Source organism: Ruditapes philippinarum, unplaced genomic scaffold, assembly GCF_026571515.1.
Source record: "Ruditapes philippinarum isolate M1 unplaced genomic scaffold, ASM2657151v2 ctg2111_1_1_1_1, whole genome shotgun sequence".
In the NCBI taxonomy this organism is placed as follows: domain Eukaryota; kingdom Metazoa; phylum Mollusca; class Bivalvia; order Venerida; family Veneridae; genus Ruditapes; species Ruditapes philippinarum.
The window spans coordinates 169,213-191,312 of NW_026859386.1; the positions used below are offsets into that span (position 1 = coordinate 169,213).

At 32.7% G+C, this 22,100-nt stretch overlaps 1 protein-coding gene across 1 annotated transcript; it reads right to left on the bottom strand.

Moving 5' to 3' along the window:
• Positions 1–1,240: 1,240 nt before the first annotated feature.
• On the bottom strand, positions 1,241–17,267 carry LOC132756323 (lysosomal-associated transmembrane protein 4A-like). Its single transcript, XM_060747363.1, has 7 exons — positions 17,101–17,267; positions 13,708–13,915; positions 12,874–12,950; positions 11,954–12,082; positions 10,325–10,420; positions 8,841–8,942; positions 1,241–2,799 (listed from the first exon to the last, which is right to left on the bottom strand). Exons 1-7 carry the CDS (start codon positions 17,197–17,199, stop codon positions 2,722–2,724), a joined length of 789 nt encoding a protein of 262 aa, XP_060603346.1. The 5' UTR covers positions 17,200–17,267; the 3' UTR covers positions 1,241–2,721.
• Positions 17,268–22,100: the final 4,833 nt, after the last annotated feature.

The following is a 22,100-nucleotide window of genomic DNA, read 5'->3' on the forward strand; positions in this document are numbered from 1 at the left end:
AATAAAAGTTGGTATGGACAGGTTAACCTGAGTAGCGTAGTGGTTAAAAGGTTTACTTATAAATATGTTTTTGCAAATGTGCACTTTTTTGAGTACATGTACATTCAGAATATATTTTTTTCATACTCTGTCACGTAAAGTTTAAATTTCTCTTTTATAAACCTGTACATGTAATAAATTTAATGTTTTGCGCAACTGAAAGTTAAACTTTAAGCAAAATTGAACGTATTTGATTTTTAACAATCATTGTTTCAAACCATGTAAAATAACATGATAAAAATCACACAATCTCATCTCACGTGCAACCTCTGTTTGATTCTGTGTAAAAGTGCAACATCTCTCCTGCCTCACAGCATCGGTTTAAAGTGGTAAATTCTCAACACTAACATGCTGGAATCAATGATACTGAACGACCAGAAAAATATAACAAAAACAAAGTGAAGTACCGGGCAACTTTTTACAGCTGCCACACAACACTTGACACCTGAAACTCACAGCACCCAATATACAGTAGGACATTAAACAAGAGCCATGCTAACATGGCCATCCCCCACCGAATGTGTTTGCTCAATGGAAGAATGAAATGTAGTAGAGAAGAATAATTCAATTTTAAGAGGTCTTTTAGTAATGGGTAAAACTGATGGCTGAAGTGATTACAGACTTGAAACCTATGTGAATACTGATGGCTGAAAATAACAAAGGGCAATAACTGAAAAATAATGCAGGGTAGGTTATCATTCTTGTGTGCTGCACTCCTCCTCAATGAGATCTATCCACCTATGAAGTTTCAAGTCGATACCTCTAACACTTTTGAGATAAGCTCCGGAGAAAAAGTATGAAAAATAACAAAAGGCAAAAACTCAAAAATTATGAAGGGAAGAGTTATCATTCTTGTGCACTGCACACCTCCTGAGTGAGATATCTCCACCTATGCAGTTTCATGTTGATATCAAAAAGGCTTTGCAAGTTATGATCTGGACAAAAATTAAGTTTGAAAAATAACAAAGGGCAATAACTGAAAAATTATGCAGGTTAGAGTATTCATTATTGTGCAATGCTCTCCTCCTCACTATGAGCTATCCACCTATGAAGTTTCAAGTTGATATCTCAAATACTTTTTAAGATATGCTCCAGACAAAAATGTCGGACAGAAGGAGACTATTTCTATATCCCCCACTGCCTTTCAGCGGGGGATAATAAACATTATCATGATATGGTGGAATAAACAATAAAGAACATAAAAAACAAAAGATTTTATTACCTCTGAAATCTCCACAAACATATTTCAATACAAACACATTCTGTTACTATCATGATTTTTGTTGAAACTCTGACAAAAATGTCCCTATTTCAATAAAAACATTATCATGAAACAAAAATGCCCATTGAGCCGCGTCACGACAAAACGAACGTAATGTGTTTGCGACCATCATGGATCCAGACCAGCCTGATCAGGATCCATGCTGTTCGCTATCAGTTTCTCTATTTGTAAAAGAGTTTGTAAGCGAACAGCATGGATCCTGATCAGACTGCGCGGATGTGCAGGCTGGTCTGAATCCATGCTGTTCGCAAACGCCCTATGTTGGTTTTGTCGTGGCGCGGCTCATTTATATTTAAATGAGTCATTAAGTAACATATGATAACATCAACATCTTGGTTCTATCACAGTCAATCACAATATTTCCACATCCCATGTCTTATTAAATCTCATTCCTAGAGGTGTAGTGTTTACATACACATAGAAGAAAGTGCTCATAAATAAAGTTATAAATCAGTTTTCAAAAAAGTTTGTAGAATGTCATTTAAAAAATAAAATATTATTTTGTCAAAATACTCTAGTTAAGACGAGTTTATAAAAAAAACAAATGTGTAATAAATTCTAGTATAAAACTTCTACAATAAATGTGTTAACCTACAAGATCTAGAGCACTTGAATCAATTCGAAATAAGAGAGAGAGAGTGGACAAAATAGAAGAATGTAGGCATAGTAAATAGGTATAAATAAAATACAACATTAAATAAATGATTCATCCTCTCTCACACTTTATCATTACTGTTATAATATATACTTGATGCATACTTGCGGGATTTTTTTCTTTATTTTTTTTTTGCTCATTAAATTTGTTAACTGAATATTTCTTACAAGTGTTTTTTTTATCATCCACTTTTTCCCTTGTCTACTGTAAACGAAAGTTCTTAACATTTTCCTATTTTTCTTTCAAAAGTTAAGAAAAAATAGACATTTTTCCCCCTAAGAAGTGTTTTTTTAAGTTTGTTTATATATTTTCATACATACAATGGAATTACATGATCCTTGTGGATCATAAAGTATACATCAGGGATGTAATCCAGATTTTACAAACATGCATTCACAAACTTCCATGAAAAGTACAACATGAAAATAAAATGTTCCTACCCTATTGTCAACCAGGATTTAAATATATATAACAGTGCCAAGGTTTATAATTAAGCAAGTAAAATATATTGTAATTTATTGTCCCTCATATCAATAACATAAAGACTATCAGAAATATTCCACTGAAAAATCACAAGAAAAAAATCACATTTTTTAATTTACAATTCAATGATCACTTGAAATTCCACTCAAATATAAATTGAATATAATTAAGAGAAGTTAAAAAAAAAAATTCACAAAGTTCATTTGGTTCATATGTGTATATTTTTGCTGTTTTTTTTATAGAAGAAGTGTAGCTGGAGAGATTAAGCAGTATACGGTGGTGGCAGGGGACCTGTAGGTTGACACTTCATAGCTTCCTCATACTTGGGTGGTAGTAGCATCTGAAAATATATATTATACTGTAAATATTAATATCATTACACACATTTTATAATGTTAAACTGTTTAATCCATAACCAAGTGAACTTCTACAACAGATCTGTTCAGCTTACATTTATTTAACTGCACATTATTATATTTTAGAGGTGGTAAAGATGTTGATTTAATGTTGTTCAGCCAACATTCAAACACACTTCAGATTATTCTTCTATAAAACAGATAGAACACTCAACAGTAGAGTGCATAATTATACGATATATATGCACAGCATAAAAAAGAAATGTTATGATGTCACTTGATGACAGATATGACGTCAATAAACTAAATGACTTTCTTCAATATACAAATGTCCACATGGAATTGTAAAATATCTGTGTTATAGATTGAACTGTGCAAATGATTTACATAGTCAAATGTGTGTATATGTATAGTTTTTTATTTTCAATTTACAATTTAATATGATGCTACTAAAATATTTAAGTTCAAACAAACTAACTGTAACCAAGTGCTATATTTAAGGTTTATTGTAGGGCTGGGAATGAATAAGGAATTGGATGTTTGAATTTTCGTTTTCCATATTCGAATATATTCGAATATTCGTTTTTTACAACATTTGTTCCGATATTTCTCTTTGACGTATACGTATCCGAAATTGATTGCGTCGAATATTATACTACTTTAAAATGCTTGGAATAATCGGCGATTAAAAAGACCTTTATTGCTATGTTAAAGTTTAATTTTATTTTATATATTGTAATCGAGATATATGTTTACTTGAATAAAATCATAATTTGATTGTCTTTTTGTTCGGTAAACCCGACCACTGTCTTATCAACGGGAAGGTAACTCACGTGACTTGACTGACAGTAATATGAATCATCGTAGCCTCTTGTAAGCCCCAAAATTTAACAAGTAGGGCCATGATGGCCCTGAGGTCGCTCACCTGTATATAGGCCTCCCCCCCCAGGCCAATTTAACACAAGGGCTTTTATTTGAACAAACTTGGTAGACACCCAATAGAAGATGTTTTCATGCTAAACATCTAAAGCTCTAGCTCATTGGGTTTTTCAAAGATTTTTTTAATTTTTTTTACTATACACATATAGTTAAAAACAATGACACCCCTGGGGCGGGCCAATTTTGACCCCAGGGCTTTATTTGGACAAACTTTGTAGACACTTACTTAGAAGATGTTTCATGCTTTAATATCTAAACTCTAGCTATTTGGGTTTTTTCAAAGAAGATTTTTTAAGTTTTTGCTATACACATATAACGACAATCAATGACCCCCCGGGTGGGGCCAATTTTGACCCCAGGGCTTTTATTAGAACCAAACTTTGTAGGACACTCATTAGAAGATGTTTCATGCTTAATTATCTAGACTGTAGCTATTTGGGTTTTTTCAAAGAAGATTTTTAAGTTTTTGCTATACACATATAAGGAAAATCAATGAACCCCCGGGGCTGGGGCCAATTTTGACCCCAGGGTCTTTTATTTGAACAAACTTTGTAGACACTCACTAGAAGATGTTTCATGCTTAATATCTAGACTCTAGCTATTTGGTTTTTTCAAAGAAGATTTTTTTAAGTTTTTGCTATACACAATATTAGGAAAATCAATGACCCCCTGGGCCGGGCGCCAATTTTGACCCCAGGGGCTTTTATTTGAACAAACTTGGTAGACAAACCATTAGAACATGTTTCATGCTAAATATCTTAGCTCTAGCTCTTTGGGTTCTTTTAAAAGAAGATTTTAAAGTTTTTTACTATATGCATATAGGCGGTCAAAATCAATGACCCCTGGGGCGGGCGCCAATTTTGACCCCAGCGGCTTTATTTTGAACAAACTTGTAGACAACCATTAGAACATGTTTTCATGCTAAATATCTTAGCTCTAGCCTCTTTGGGTTCTTTAAAAGAAGATTTTCAAAGTTTTTACTATATGCATATAGGGAAAATCAATGACCCCCTGGGGCGCGGGCCAATTTTGACCCCCAGGGCTATATTTGATCAAACTTGGTAGGACACTCACTAGAAGATGTTCATGCCAAATATCTAAGCTCTAGCTCTTACGGTTTTTTTAAAAGAAGATATTTTAAGTTTTTTCTTTTTCGGTTGACCATGGCAACCAGAGTTCTGCATGGAATTAAATTCTTTGAACAATTTTTAAAGGGTGACCACCAAGGAACATCCTGTGAAGTTTGGATTGAAATTTGGCTTAGTGGTTTATGAGGAGATGTCATTTTAAAGTAAAAAGTTGCACGGTACACGACGCCGGACGACGGACGAAAAAAAGCGCATCACAAAAAAGCTCTCCCTGTCACTTTGTGAACAGGTTGCAGCTTAAAAACACATAATTTATATTGGAACTTAACTTGATATAAAATATTTTATTTATAATTTTAGAATAAAAGTTTAAAATAATTCTTAAATTATACGCGAGTTACAATGTAAATATCACACGGAGTCTAATGTCGTACGGAAATAAATATATTCTGACGGAATTTACACCACTTCCTCATGCTTCATAACCAAGTCGATTAATTTGCGTGCGATTTATTCTTATTCACAAAATTTTTAAGCACAATTATTGATAAATCAGAAAGATTATAACGAAAAAATAATAGGGATAATTAAAATCCATTAAACTGTTTAAACGGGTAAATTTGCAAACTGTGCAAACAGCAACTAGACCCCAAAGGTTTTCACAGTTTAATTGGCCCAGGCGTCATACAAATATTTTTGAACACCTGGTCAAGGAAATTGGAAAAAGGTTTAATTTACGATCTTCATTGAAATTTGAAAATAATGACAAACAAGAGGGCCATGATGGAAACCTGAGGTCGCTCACCTGTATATAGCCCCCCCCCCCCCGGCCAATTTTTACCCAAGGGCTTTTATTTGTTTATTTGAACAAACTTGGTAGATACCCATAAGAAGATGTTTCATGCTAAACATCTAAGTTCTAGCTCATTGGGTTTTTTTTAAAAGAAGATTTTTTAAGTTTTTTACTATACCATATAGTTAAAAAACAATGACACCCCTGGGCAGGGCCAGTTTTGACCCCCGGGCTTTTATTTGAACAAACTTTGTAGATATTTACTTAAAGATGTTTTATGCTTAATATCTAAACTCTAGCAATTTGGGTTTTTCAAAGAAGATTTTTAAGTTTTTGCTATACACATATAAGGAAATCAATGACCCCCGGGGCGGGGCAGTTTTGACCCCAGGGCTTTTATTTGAACATACTTGGTAGACACCCATTAGAACATGTTTCATGCTAAATATCTTAGCTCTAGCTCTTTGGGTTCTTTAAAAGAAGATTTTTTAAGTTTTTACTATATGCATATAGGGAAAATCAATGACCCCCTGGGGCGGGGCAATTTTGACCCAAGGGCTTTTATTTCAACAAACTTGATAGACATTCACTAGAAGATGTTTCATGCCAAAATATCTAAGCTCTAGCTCTTAAGGTTCTTTTAAAAGAAGATTTTTTTAAGTTTTTACTATATGCATATAGGGAAAATCAATGACCCCCTGGGGCGGGGCCAATTTTTGACCCCAGGGTTTTTATTTGAACAAACTTGGTAGACATTCACTAGAAGATGTTTCATGCAAATATCTAAGCTCTAGCTCTTACAGTTTCTTTAAAAGAAGATTTTTTTAAATTTTTACTATATGCATATAGGGAAAATCAATGAACCCCCGGGGCGGGGCCAATTTTGACCCCAGGGCTTTATTTGAACAAACTTGGTAGACACTCATTAAGAAGATGTTTCATGCCAAATATCTTAGCTCTAGCTCTTTGGGTTCTTTAAAAGAAGATTTTTTAAGTTTTTACTATATGCATATAGGGAAAATCAATGACCCCTGGGGCGGGGCAATTTTGACCCCAGGTTTTTATTTGAACAAACTTGGCAGACAGTCACTAGAAGATGTTTTCATGCCCAAATATCTAAGCTCTAGCTCTTACAGTTCTTTAAAAGAAGATTTTTTAAGTTTTTACTATATGCATATAGGGGAAAATCAATGACCCCCCAGGGCGGGCCAATTTTGACCCAGGGCTTTTATTTGAACAAACTTGGTAGACATTCACTAGAAGATGTTTTATGCCAAATATCTTAGCTCTAGCTCTTTGGGTTCTTTAAAAGAAGATTTTTTAAGTTTTTACTATATGCATATAGGGAAATCTATGACCCCCTGGGGCGGGGCCAATTTTGACCCCAGGGCTTTTATTTGAACAAACTTGGTAGACACTCATTTAGAAGATGTTTCATGCCAAATATCTAAGCTCTAGCTCCTTAGGGTTGTTTAAAGAAGAATATTAAAGATTTTTCTTTTGCCATTGCCATGGCAACCAGAGTTCTGTATGGAATTAAATTCTTTGAACAATTTTTAAAGGTGACCACCAAAGGAACATTCCTGTGAAGTTTGGATGAAATTGGCTCAGTGGTTTATGAGGAGATGTCATTTAAAGCAAAAGTTTACGGACGACGGACGGACGGACGAAAAGCGATCACAAAAGCTCACCCTGTCACTTTGTGACAGGTGAGCTAAAAATAAAACATTGCTCTTTTTTTTCCAATATTCGTATTCGTTTTTCAATGTTCGAATATTCGGTAGTGTTTCGAATATTCGAATATAATTCCCGGCCCTAGTTTATTGTTATTTTCCAAGAAAGACAACTCTGTCAATCTTGTTTGGTTCTTAACTTGGTATGATTATGTCCCTTTGACCAAATTTGCTATCTGTTGATATATATAAAGTTAGGGTCACCTGAGGTCATTCAATGTGTAAATGTGTAATCAGAAGTTGTTGGTCATTGTGACATGTATATGTTTTCTAACTTAGAAATAATTATTTAAATATTAAGGTTTGAGGAATTTGGTATTGGTATATTTTATTCATTTATTCTTAAAAGTTCTAATGTCTATACAGTTGTGGATTTGATAAAAGTTATTTTGATAAATTTGTATTGTTCTTGAGTGTTAGATTTCAAAATGGCAGCATATGTTCTTATCTTACAGAAATTCCTAGAAATCACTGTTTCTATTTGTTATGCACTGATGTTTATAATTTACAGTAATTGCAGTACAGCTAGCTAATACAGCAGTGTGAGTGACAAGAGGTATAGTTCACAGTGTCTGATGGCATGTTATATTGTAATTTATATGTCATTGTTTATATATTTTTGAAGCTACAATGTATATTTTTAAGTTAAGCATATATTGTTTTTTAAGTAAATGATTAAGTGGTCACTAGATGCAGGTACAATACGATGTAATACATTTAATTCTTGTATATCAGACAGGATTATCTACCGTTTACATCGGTGCTAGAAAACCCTGTCTTACACCCATCATTGCCGCGCGCCTTTTATGAATGAATTGCATTCTTAGGATTACGTCATTATATCATTATGAATGAAGTTGTAAGTTCATACGCTACTTTAAGAAAAAAGTGTGTACAATGAGAATATCAGTTTTCGTAATTTCTGTTCTGAAAATAATTGACATGTAACATGCAAGAAAAAGAATCAAACACCGGCTGTCGGTACAGACGGGAATATCTAGCTCTCGGGGTAATTGTTTAGCAGAAACTCGACAGAGGCTTGTTACCGCCGTAAACAGTTACCCTCGAGCTAGATATTCCAGTCTGTACCGGCAGTCTGTGTAAGATTCTTATAATATGTATTTCATGTGTACATGATTTATTTAGATACGATATAATGAATGGACTATTCCTATAGACTGATCTGTTGATAAAATAGATTAATGATATTTAAGGAATTGTTATGTATAAAACTATATATTTCATGATAGTATGGAATGTTTAATATCTATATATATATATGAGTTTGAATGATAGTGTCCACTACAAATTAAATTTACAAACCTGTAACCCTCAGTTTTGTTCTTATTTATAAAAGGGAAAAAGACATCGGGGTCACATAACTGTATATAGATTACCGTCTGGTTTTCATTTAAGGTTCAAGGTGTATTATAAGCAGAATTATGAATACTATCAATATATTGTATATGTACCTCACTATCAGGATCAAGTGTATATTCTCTCACTACACTTCTGTTCATATTCCTCAGTTGTAGGTACTTGTAGCATGCCCACACCATGTTGATCAGGTAAGCCTACAAATATACAATAATCTTATCACAATTTACACAGCACCTGTCAGGAAGGTTTCGGATTTATTAACTGTTACCCTGCTAAGTTTGCATTATGTACTGACTCTGCTGTCAAATGTATAATTAAAAAAAAAACATTTTATAACTTACCAGGCCCCTAATTGCTAGCCTAGAGTAACTGCTGACATGGCCCTATATTGCTAGCTCAGCAGTTACTGCTGATCCTGGCCCTAATCTTGACATTAACAGTGTGTCCATAATTAAACTGACCTTAGCACTGAGTAAAAGGTAGAACCAACCTTGATAATGTATAACGGTTAACTGTTAAACTGACCTGGCAAAGTTTAAAATGGCTTAACAAAATCTGACAAGGACTTATGGTTAAACAGATCCTGATTATGTTTATTAGGTTAACTGATCTTGACAGTCACTTTTATTTTTGGTGTCATGTTATAGATTCCAAAAAGTTACTTGTTAATCAAACTGGCAATTACCAGAACCATGCTTTTCTTCTGATGCTTTTTAGTAATTAAAGTTATAGTTAAAGTGGTTTAGTATTTTGGATGGAAGTCAAAATACTTCTATGTTTATATTTTGCTACTTTTATGGCCAAAGATGTCACATTCAGAGGTACTTTTTTTTGGTGATCAGCATCTGCCAGAGGTAGACCTGTGCCTTGCTCTAAAACCATTACCATACCCTTATAGAACTCTAAAGATGGAAAAAAAACTATAAATTTCTGAGGCATTATGTGCCTTTAAACTAAATATGGTAGGGTATATAAAGTGGAACTAACCTCAACAATGTGTATATTTAACTGAGGGTGAGTAACAAATCAATTACTGACCTTACAGTGAGTGGAAAATCAATAGACCTCTACATTGTGTACAAGGTTGATCTGTCTTTGGCAAAGCATAAAAGCTATACTAACCTTGACTGTGTGCTAATCACACATTGACAGCAAGAATATGATTAGACTTCTATACAGTAACAATAAGGTTAACCTTATTTTGACAACGTGCATTATATTAAACTTAACCTTGACAGTAACCATGAGGTTAACATTAATTTGAAGAGTATTTTATTAAACTCAACCTTGACAGTAACTATAAGGTTTATCTTACATTGACAGTATATATTATATTGAACTTACCTTGACAGTAACTATAAGGTTTATTTTACATTGACAATATGTATTATATTGTACTTACCTTGACAGTAACTATAAGGTTTATTTTACATTGACAATATGTATTATATTGTACTTACCTTGACAGTAACTATAAGGTTTATTTTACATTGACAGTATATATTATATTGAACTTACCTTGACAGTAACTATAAGGTTTATTTTACATTGACAATATGTATTATATTGTACTTACCTTGACAGTGATTATAAGGACAAAGACAATAACACACCAGAGCATCAACCATTGTTCCTCCATCTCCATGATACGAGTCATACCTGGATAATCAGCCTGTCAAACAAAAACAACAGCTCAATGTTACCATCTTTATACTGTAATATTTTGTCAATCTTTGCACTAAAAAATTCACTAGTACGAGGGTTGATCAATATATTCATGGACGCTAATAATAACTAATCAAGATATTATAAAGAATTTTTGATATTTAGGAGAAGAATTGAATACTATTACAAATATATTGTGATTTTTAAAAAAAAATCTCATTTTGTTGATTATATGTATCGCCATAGCAACCCTATGCTGTCCGAACGCCGCAGCTTAAAAAAAGTTATGTTTACCATTTTAAAATACTTAAAAAATATCCTTATTTTGGCGTGCTTCTTTAAAATATGAAAATGACGGCAATGTTTTTCATATCCATTATAGAACATTTAAAAAAACAAGCGTCGCTACGATTTCTATTGTTTGTTGGTGATGTCAATGGTGACAGGGATGTGTCACCAGAGAGGAGCACGACGTTGTTGAAGCAGAGGGCAGTAATTAAGTTATGTGTAAATCTTGGTATAAAGACTAAAGAAAATATGGAAATTGTATCTGGCACAAAAAACGTGTCTCATTTGTTAGTTTGTAAGTGGCATAAACGCTTTAGTGAGGGTAGAGAAGAACTTCAGGATGATAAGAGATGCTACAGACCAACAAAAACTTGTGCGATGCGAACGTTATGTGAGTGAAATGGAAGGCAGAGTTAAAGGGACACAAGTTTACCGGGTTCCATGATTTACAGTTCATGGCATTGTCTGTGTTGCGTTCATTTGATACTTCATTTTATAAGAACATTTTCAGTCAGTGGGTACACAGGCATGAACGATGTGTAGAAGTTGGTGCTGCATTTTTTTAGAAGATGTTACGCCTCGTCACAACGTAATGTAGGTTGCGAATGAGCTGCGGCGATCAGCTTTACATATATTTCTTAAAAACTGTCATTTAGGATAAAATATACAAATTATTTATCTGAAACTTACACATGAATTGATAAATGATTGAATAAATGTCAAATATAATTATATTAACTTTCCTTCCCCGAAAAAACAATTTATGGAGTGTGTCCACGAATATATTGATCAACCCTCGTATTAATAAAAATATGACCAAAAGTATCATCATTTTCAAGTTTTATGTATAAATCACCAACTTTATACTGAATATGGGTCAGAGCAATAAATATGAAGAAAAGTGAAATGCTACTCTGTGACCATGCTGAAATTAAGACAACACCATAAAAAATGGCACTTTCAAAAGAATCAAACAGTATTCTTCTTTAAATAATTAGAAAAGTGACCTCAATTAAGACCCTGTTGCTTATCCAGTATTGCGAAAGATTCTAAGTTAATTAAAAAGGGGCATAACTATTTCATAATTATGTCAACTGCACCTTGTCATGACCAGCTTTTGTGTTGAACTTTACAAATGTTTGAATAACGGGCTACTTAACAACATTTTGCACATTACAATGATGAGGCATTCATCAATATAGCTTGACCTTTTCTCCAAAACAGCTGAGCTGTATATGAAATAATCTCTTACCAATCCTTGTTGAATAAGCCAGACTTTGACATCAGGAGCATAGGTCATGTAGCCAACAATTGTAAGACAGGTTAAACAAAAATCAAACACTTGCAGACAGAAGAATGGCATTAAGCAGCTTGGACGACTCTGTAACAAAAACATGATAAAACTTAGGAAAATAATTCTAATTCAAAATTAATTACTAAGAAATTCTTAAAATGTAACAAAGGTGTTTGTACAGTACAGGTGAAAATAGACACTGCTTTTTCTGACATATAAAAAATATACTTTAACATAAATTAGCCTTTTTTTATATAAATAATGATAGTACTGTAGAGTATAAATAATGACCGACACACAAAGTCTACAAATATCAGTCTGACATGTAACTAAATCTCTCTTTTTTCATGTTCAATTACCATCCAACATATTCTCTTTCCAAAATATGTTTGATTCCCGTTTAAGAAATGTATATCCTCAACATCAACGGAATAATAAAACGACAGCAACACAACAGCTTTGCATCACCCACACTGGTTTTGGAAAAATTGTTCAAACAGTTTCAACTCTATATACAACTATATAGCATGTGTAAACTAAATGCATGTACAATGAGTACTGATAATGGATGCTGTACATATCTGAGCAAAATTAATACAGGACTATCTAAGAATGCTACATACTTAACGGAATAACCTAGTGATGATTCAGCTATTACTGTATGCAAGCACTTTAAAAGGTTTTTTTCTATTTTAAGCTCTACAACTCCAGCGGCTAATAGATTAAAGCACCATCCTTACACAATATAATTATTAATAGTCCAATGTGAAGTTGAACTCTGTGTAAGTTATTTACAAACTTTTTAATCAAATGAAATTTATTTTTACTTCAAATATGAGAATTAAGTATCATATAAATACGTAGTACATGATACTTACCCTCAATGCACCATATACAAGCATCAAAGCCACCAGGAATGTACACAATACCAGGGCAAAGAACAAACATAAGTTTTCTGTAAACAAAGTGAAGATAATACACTATAGGTATCACTGACAGGTAACTTGACAAATGTTGTAACTACCAGGCTATTTCTTTAAAGGTCCATTATGCCTTAGAAATGCTTTTATTATTAATTCTCACAAGCTTGAACCATCTTTTTCATCCACTGTTTTAATGCAATAAGTACGAGCTATAGTAATATTAGTATTTTGTATGGAAGTCAAAATACTTCTTCTACTAGCCAATGTTTCATGCTAATAACAACTTGGTAGAAGTCTACTAGACAATGTTTAAATTTGAAGAAGCTTTATATCAGAATTATTCCTGCTAGGTTATAACAATATTGGCCCAGCAATTAAATTGTTTAAACAAAAAGTTGACAGCACAAGACAATTAAGCCCAATCACAATAGTTCACCTTCAGCAAAAGAAGCAGAAATGATATTTCTATATATAGATCTTGGTATGACAAGACAAAGGATGTTATCAGCAACTTTCAGCTCAATGAACTTCCTCTAGGTTGCTGCCGCCGAGCATCTGCTTTAACATATGAACATTCATAATGCATTGAACAGAAAATAAAGATCTACATCTTTGATTTCTTTTCTCTAAATTTGAACAACAAGCAAATAAATTAATTGATTATCAAATGACCATTATAAATTTTGCAAAACAAAAACGTCTTTTTAAAGTCCCAGCCAGGTGTTTGCCTTTAATAAGGGGATAGAAAGATAGTCATCAACTTTGTTGACTAAGTTAATAAGTACCAACCTTTTCTAAGTTTAGTTGTGGAGTTAAAACTTGGTGTCTCGTACTGTATGATAACTTCCTGGTCATCTTTCTTCAAGTCAGCACTCTCCGTCTCGTACACAACAATACCATCTGTATTCATTGAACTTCCAGGCTGTACACTGTCACGTAACAGCTCTGGATGTAGAGAAGTTGACACCAGACATCCCAGCACCAGCAAATGTATCAACTATAACATATATAATACTTATTTCTTTAAAAAAGAACTTATCAATTAATATTTCTTTAAAAAAGAACTCATCAATTACAATATAGAATGGCAGCCAAAGCTTCCACATGGGCACAACATTAACATGAAACATTTACCATACATTAATAATTAATATTTATTTAATGGTCTATTAAAACTACTACAAGTCAATATATATATATGAAATCTTCAGTAGGTCTATTGCCTAATAAATAAAGCTGTAGGGGTCAGATTGCTGATGCTTTTTAAATGAGGGTCAAAAGATTAATGCAGTTCTGATTGAAATGCAGTTTTAAACATCATTTAAATATTTTGACTTACTTGCTCATTATTGTTTGCCCAAAGTTTGCTTTGAATATTAACTTACTACAAGAGGACTATAATGACCCTTAATCGCTCACCAGAAACAACTGTTTTTCAGTGTTAGAAATAATTTTTCAAAAGAACTTGCCAAAAGGCAAGTAAAGCTCAACTTCAACTTTCCCCTCTACTTATATAATTTCATGACACTGATTTTTTTCTTCATAATAAAAAAAGGAACCTTTCACAAATGGCCAAAGTTCATTGTTACTGTACATCTACTGTAACAAGTAAAGCATGCCAACTCACACTTTCAATAAAAGACTACCTAAACACTACAGACAAAGTTTGGTGATCATCCATCAATACGTTCAGAAGAAGATGTTTAAAGGTTTTTCTACTTTTAGCTTTAGAGGCCCTTAAAAGTGGCCATTAAAATTAATACGAGCAAATTTGATAAAAGACTATCTAAGAATGCGGTGATCATCCATTGATTAGTTCAATAGAAGATGTTTTAAGGTTTCTCTATTCTTTGCTCTGTTGACCCCTCAAAGGGGCAATTGAAATAATATGAGCAACTTTTAAGTGTGACTGTCACAAGGATACTAAAGACCAAATTTGAAGTAAATCTGCCAAGCAGTTTCAGAGAAGATGAATGTTGACCCAGCATCCCCCTATGGTAATAATAGCTCACTCTGAACCTTTGGTTCCATAAGCTAAAAAATACAGAACTAAAAATCCTAGTCATTGTATGATTTCTTATAAATTAGTTATCAATTATTCAAAACAAATATTAAGCAATCTATTACATGCAATTTTTATTACAGGAAAAGTAAGGTTTAAAAAAAAACCTTTAATATACTGTAGATATATCTAACAGTCATACCTCTGGCATGTACCTGGACATGCCTACATGTAAAAGAGTACAAGAAGGTTAAAAAAAGTTTGAAGAATTTAAGATTAAAATGTTAGAATCAAAAGGGCTGAAAAACTAGGGTTAGATATGTTCATTGCTAGATTATCTATGTCTGTACTGTCTACTGAACTGCTCTGGGGTGAAGAGTGGAGCAACTAAGATGGGCAAGTGTTTCAATAGGAAACAGCCCTAGGAAAGGAAGAAAATTTGTAAAGTAGCTGAGGTTGCCGTTAATAACTTATAGCTCAGGGGATGGCCATGGCATGATGTATATGGAGAGGGGGTCTAGTTTTCTTTGATGGCATATCTGATAGCAACCAGACCCTGAAAATATTGTAGAATTTTAACACGCTATATTATGTATATAAGATCTGGCTTTTTTCTAAGTGGTGGCTAGCTGTTTGAACCTGTACTGTTAGCCGATTATAGTTTAGGTTATAAATACTGTTACACAATAATGAATGTTGTGTTTGTTTTTGTATTGAAATTCATATTTCTAAAGATTTTATTGTTTGTAAAGATTTTATTGAATATCATGAAAACTTTATCAATTACAGTGGATATTTTAATTTCTGGCATATGATGATCGAAAGTTTTTTTTCCCTCATAACAGATTTTGATTATTAATTTAATATCTGTGCTAAAATATGATGAGAAATAAACTGAAACATAATTAAATCATTTCTATGGACAATATAGCAGTAATACATTTGTAACAAAATATTATGTTTATCACTTTTAAAGCTGCACGCCTACAGATGAGCCAAAATATTTCAAGAAATTTAGTCTTTAGAAAAATGTATTAAGATCTTAAGGAAGTAAAAAAGATTTAATATTTAATTAATAATTTACATGTTATGTGCGATTAATGACTTATTTTGCAGTATCAATCACTAATTTCTACTGCGTTACTAATACAGTAAGAAGAATTTATGTATATTTTGACCTCTTTTTCAGACTTCCCTAAATATGTCGGTCCGACGGACATGTCCGATAAATTTTGATCAGGTCAGACGATTTTTTATTCCGGATAGGTCCGACTTTTATCCAAGCCGCATTTATACAAAATGGCGTCGCTAAAGGTGCCAAACCTGGGGAAAACGAAAATCTAGTAACGTCAGAGGAGCACACGCAGAACAGCAACTAAAGGATGAAAAGAATAGACCTGAGACAAAATTTAATGAAAAATGGAAGCAGGACCATGAATCATTGTTGTACGACAGGGAGGAGATGAAAATGCGCTGTACAGAATGTGCAGATTTTTACTGCGAAAATATAAAAGCCAAAAACTGTCTTAAAAATACAAACACAAGTTTTTCTTTGATTTTGATCAATTTTATTCGGTCTGACAGCTTTCGTTTGGGTCTGACAGATTTTCATGGTTTATCAGACCGAATGTCTGACAGTCTTTTTTAACTGTCGGGAAGTCTGCTTTTGGGTAACTAATTTACGTGGATTGTAAGTGCCGTTTACAATGTGTAAATTTTTTTTTTGTTCACTTCACAATATTTTACTTTTAAATTCATTTTCAAAACTTTCATGAAAATTAGCATGAATCTGGAGCCATGCTGCTTTAATGGGCATTGAAAATTATTTTAGTGGTCCCCCGTAGGACATATACCAGAAGTGTTCCTCCTACGTATTCACACAGATACAGATAGTGACTCATGTAACTTTTTGGTAGAAGTACAGGCCCAAATGGCTAGCCACTTTTTTGTGCCATATATATATATATGACATTCTGTGGCAGGTTCTAAAAATGATAGCCCTGACCTCGGATCAGAATGTGAGCTTCGGGATTATTTTCATAAAAATGGTCCCAGGTCCCTCAATTCATGAATACTAGCCGAATTTGCTTTTTTTTTTAATTCCCCACCCATCACAAGTCATTTTATTATGTTTAACAAAACTGAATATTTACAAAATAATATATAAAAGTAGATTCTACCAAATGCCACAGCCCTAACAGGATTGTCCCAACTCTAACATGACAACAGAAACAACATTTATATGCGTTTGAATCTTCAGAGTCGTATTTCGATCTCATTTTCTTTCTTGTCTATTGATCTTGTTTTGTTTTTCTTCCTCACGTCATTCAACAATATTTATTATTAATGTGCAAAGTAGTTCGCGAATTACTGTTTTTGAAAATTTACGATAGTTTATGATTTGAAATGGTCCCGTATATTATATAAATATTTTCAAGACGGATTTCCAAAAGAAATACTGGCACATGGAATTCTCCATAAGGACATTTCTGAATTTCTTAGGATTTATTTTTTACTAAGTTATGCGGTCTTCTCGCAACTTTTCACCATTTCCGGTTTATGTATAATAATAGCCGAGGATATTCCGATTGTCTTTCGGACCACGGACACTTCGGACATTATAACGATTCGCCCAGTTGATGATTCGACATAATTTATATTAAACGCAATTCTTAATAATTTAGTGTGAACATTTTGTATTGTTTAGGTATGTCACAGATTGAAATACATGTTAATGGCAGTTGCACGGCGTTCCATAGTTTTTTTAAGCGGAAACATCGTGCACGCACGTACGTTTTTATTCGGTTGCGTTTATTTTTTACTGTGTATGTTTAACTTCCGTTATATTATATATACTGATACTCATCCGTTCTGCTTTGATACTTTGTCTGATTATTGTACCAAAAATTGTTTAACTGTTAATCTTAAAAAGACACAATTGTTAGTATTTGGGAAAGGCAAATTTGATCCCAATTAGTCTTTATTATAGATAAACAGTAATAAAAATATACTTTACAACAAGTAACATCTTACACATATTTAGGTATTTTGATCAGTTCAAATGGTTAATTTACTGTTTGTCCAGAAAATCTGTATAAACGTGCAATTTTAGCTTACTTTAAACAGGTACGTATATTAACATACATACCTGCTTTAAACTACCAAGATATTTTGTTGATGTGAAAAGTAGTATAACAACATTTTTAATCTTATTTTTATCATACTGTTAAACCCATTCTTTTATATACATGTGAAATTTGGGGTAGACCCCCTCTACCGTGAATATTAACTCCTGTATTGTTAAAACAGATGATGATGATGTTGAAAACTCATTTAAAACTTTTATTGTGAAAAAATTGCACATGCATTTTTGGAGTTCATAAATATTCCGCAAATGATGCTATCAATTATGTCATAACCAGAAACTCAAAGTAAGAAATAATCAGTTTTTATAGAGCAGGCAGACACGTTATTACTTCACAAAGGCATAAAATGAATAATACACAAAATGATTATCCTAAATAATTCATACTAGTTACGACAATTCTATTATAACAAAAGTCACATGATAAATAAGATCGAATTAAGTAACAGTGACCATTAACAGCAAAATAACTAATATGAATACTACAAATCCACCAGAAAGAAAGACATATAAAAGACAATACAACCTAAATAATACTAGACTATACAATTATACACATAGGCAAGCATTATACACATATATGATTAACCCCTGCATATACGTGTAGCAGTATACATTGAAAGCTCAAACAAAAGTCAACAAATGTACATGTACATAAAGCGGAAAACATCCATTAACAAAAGAACATGGCAAAAGAAACAAACAAAATACAAGAATACAATACACACAAAATAGAAAAAAGGGTTGGAGGGAGTGGCGATTTTTTTTTTAAAAGCGTCAATCAACAAACGTGTCTTACAAAACTGTAACCAAAATAGCGCCAAAAACGACTATTTATAAGAAAAAGCGTAGTAATACAAATACTATGGAAACTGTCAAGCATGAAATTAACCTTTAACCTAACAAGGACCAATCAGAAAGCCTGTTATATATCCATAATTAAAAGATTTTATTTAGCAACAAAATGCTTCACATTTTATGTAAATATCAACAAAATACTTTAGAAGGCTTTTATACTCAAAACCAAATTCACTGATATACTCTGCATTTCAAGAAAATTTATCCTTGCATGCAAACAACAAATATAGTTGGATATCAAGTATGATCTTTGTTTTAGATAAACTAAAAGTAACCAAGCATCAGTATTATAGTAAGAATTTATCGAAAATTGTTAAAAATCATAGCTGTTAGTGAGTTTAAAACCAAATGGGCAGAACGATAAGATACATGCTACAAAAACACGGTGGAAAATTTAGAACTTATTTAAAATTTCATAAAAAGTTTCATGTATGAACTTTATTTGGACGTTATTAAAGGTCCTGCTTGTCTCTTACTAAATTTCGAATTAGAAATAGTAACGGCATGTTACATGTTTATCAAATTTCCATTTATTCTTCGCGACATATTTAAGGTAGAACGCGACACTTTGCGAACTTTTGAGTAGCGTCTTGAAAATTGGCATGCAAAAAGTTAACCATATTTCTGATTAGGTTCCGTTGATTTTATTTCAATAGTTTCAGCCAATTTTTGTACATACGGCGTCAAAGTTGACCATCAAAGCCAGTTTTTGAACATGACGTTGTTGCGTATGCTTGGCAACTGTTACGGGTATTTAAAATGTCTTAAATTCTACAGCATTCGACAGAAATTATTTTTTCCTTTAAGCTGATATAAAATTTCTTGTTTTACGCCGACTCAATTTTTTCGGTACGTTTGATTTTATTTCCCCCACCCCTTTGGATAAAAGTCACGCTATCACGGGACGTTTGTTATTTTTATGTCATTAAAACGTTCGCCCTGTGTCAAAATCCCGCTATAAACGGAATTTTATGCTATTATGATCACTGCAGAAAATATATGGATACAATAAAGGGTACGGAGTACCGAATATTATAGATAGACAGGGAAAAATAAGTGAAATTTGAATACTTAGATGTACGGGACCGTGTATCATGCAATATGTCTAATATACCGTGATCCGTACACGCGTAATATACTGGAATTTTGTATGATGTCCTATTTACTAAAATACGTAATATTTTTAATTACAAGGTCAGATATTTCCAAAATATGATTTTTTTTTATTCTTGCAAATAAACTTTTTTTTAAATAAAACAGTGGCGGCATGGCCGAGTGGTTAACGCGTCGGACTAGTAACACACCGTACAATCAAATGGGCAGACAGCTGTTCCAGCGTCGACAGCTGTACCAGTATATACATGTCGGCGCGGGGAATACAATTGACGTACGGTAAGTATTCATCTATTTTTAACATATCCAAACTGTGTTCGAGTAAATCAATGTTATGGATTCATAGTCAACATCCAAAGGAGCATGCTAACAAATTTCTGGCCCTGTGCAAGCTTTACTTCACGTGAATTTTGACTGAAAATAACCACACTATCCGATGAGATGCGGTATTTTTAGTTTAAAGTCACAAAAACTTATATTTTCTCATGATAATAAATCCTTTTTTCATACGATTCGTAAACGTCAACATTTCGTCATTAAATATTCCAAACCATACCTTCAAAAAAGCTTTTCTGTTAAAGTTATAAGGTATTTAAGTTTGAGTGTCATCAAAATTTTAGTAACGTCATCAGCTGTTCGCCTCTTTTTAATGATAACATCGACAGCGATTCATCGGCAAGAATGAATAACGCTGAAAGCTGTTCAAAGAAACAATTTTCAGCGCTTTTGTGCTACAATAACTAGGAAAGAGTAAAACATTTTTGTTCATTTAAAATATTACTTTATTCATGATACTTTCTAATTATATTATTTTTATTATAACTTTCTATTATTTGTTGTATCTTAGCTAAGAGACCTTAATCTCCATTTATCACACTGTATTTCAATATAAAAAGGTAGCAAGATCTATTAAAGGGACTCCACTAACGTTTTCTTGACATGACGAGTCTGGAAATATTTTTTTGAGATTATTTCTCCATTTAATGTAGATCTATACTCTGTCAAATTGTTGTAATAGTTTTTGCTTACAAATGAAATTCAAAATCTGGTTTTTAATAGGTGAAATAAAATACATATCACTCACAGTATATCACTCATAGTGTGGGTAATACATGTACAAAATTTATAGCTTTGCAGAATTTTTTTGCACACTGCGTATTAATATATGATTGAATTTCCGTAAATTTCTAAAGTTACATAAATAATATAGTTGCTTTTTGTTCCTTATGGCATATTTCTCGATTCAAGTTTATTAATTTTAATTTAATACAATATCGATACGTTACACCGCAATGATAACACTCCGCTGTATTTGTTTGCGCAGCGTACGCGTTGCCGTTGAACGCCTGACGTCATTTTCTGTACATTCGTCTGTTTACAATTCCATATGAAGTTATTAATCATGCTTAAAAACAAGAAGAAAATTTTTTTGTTTTCCGTACATTTTTTTTCAGCAAACATAAACGTCACAAAATGGAAAGGCAATAATAAATTCAATAAAATTGCACTTCGACCAAGCCCATCATAGTTAGACAATTGTTGTTACATATCTAGGAGTTTCGTTCACTGCTGACAGTTCCTTTTTGCTCAAGTAACATTTTATATTGAAATGTATCTGTATTGAGAGTTTATTTGGATTCCATTCATTGCTTCTGGTCAGAAAATCGAGTATATATTAATCCGAAATTGTGACGTGCTCGTAAAAAATAGCGCGTATGTTATGAATAAGCAAAAATATCAACGCCTAAATCTTTTAAAAATATAAATATGCTTTCTCATCGTCAGGTCTCATTTCAAATTTTAAGCATTTGCAATGGAACATTGTTGTTGTTGTTTCATATGTATAAGTATAACTCTAGAACAATTCTCCTCATAAGCTGAACATTATTGCCGCACTTTGAAGTCTCAAACGTATCTGTATACGTCGAATTTCGTTACAAAATTACTCAAAGGGTGGGGGAAATAAAATCATGAGTACCGAAAAATTTGAGTCGGTGACCCCATTTTTTTTTTCGTTATTTTGACTAAGTATACATTTTAAAGGACGTTTAAAGAAAAAAAAAT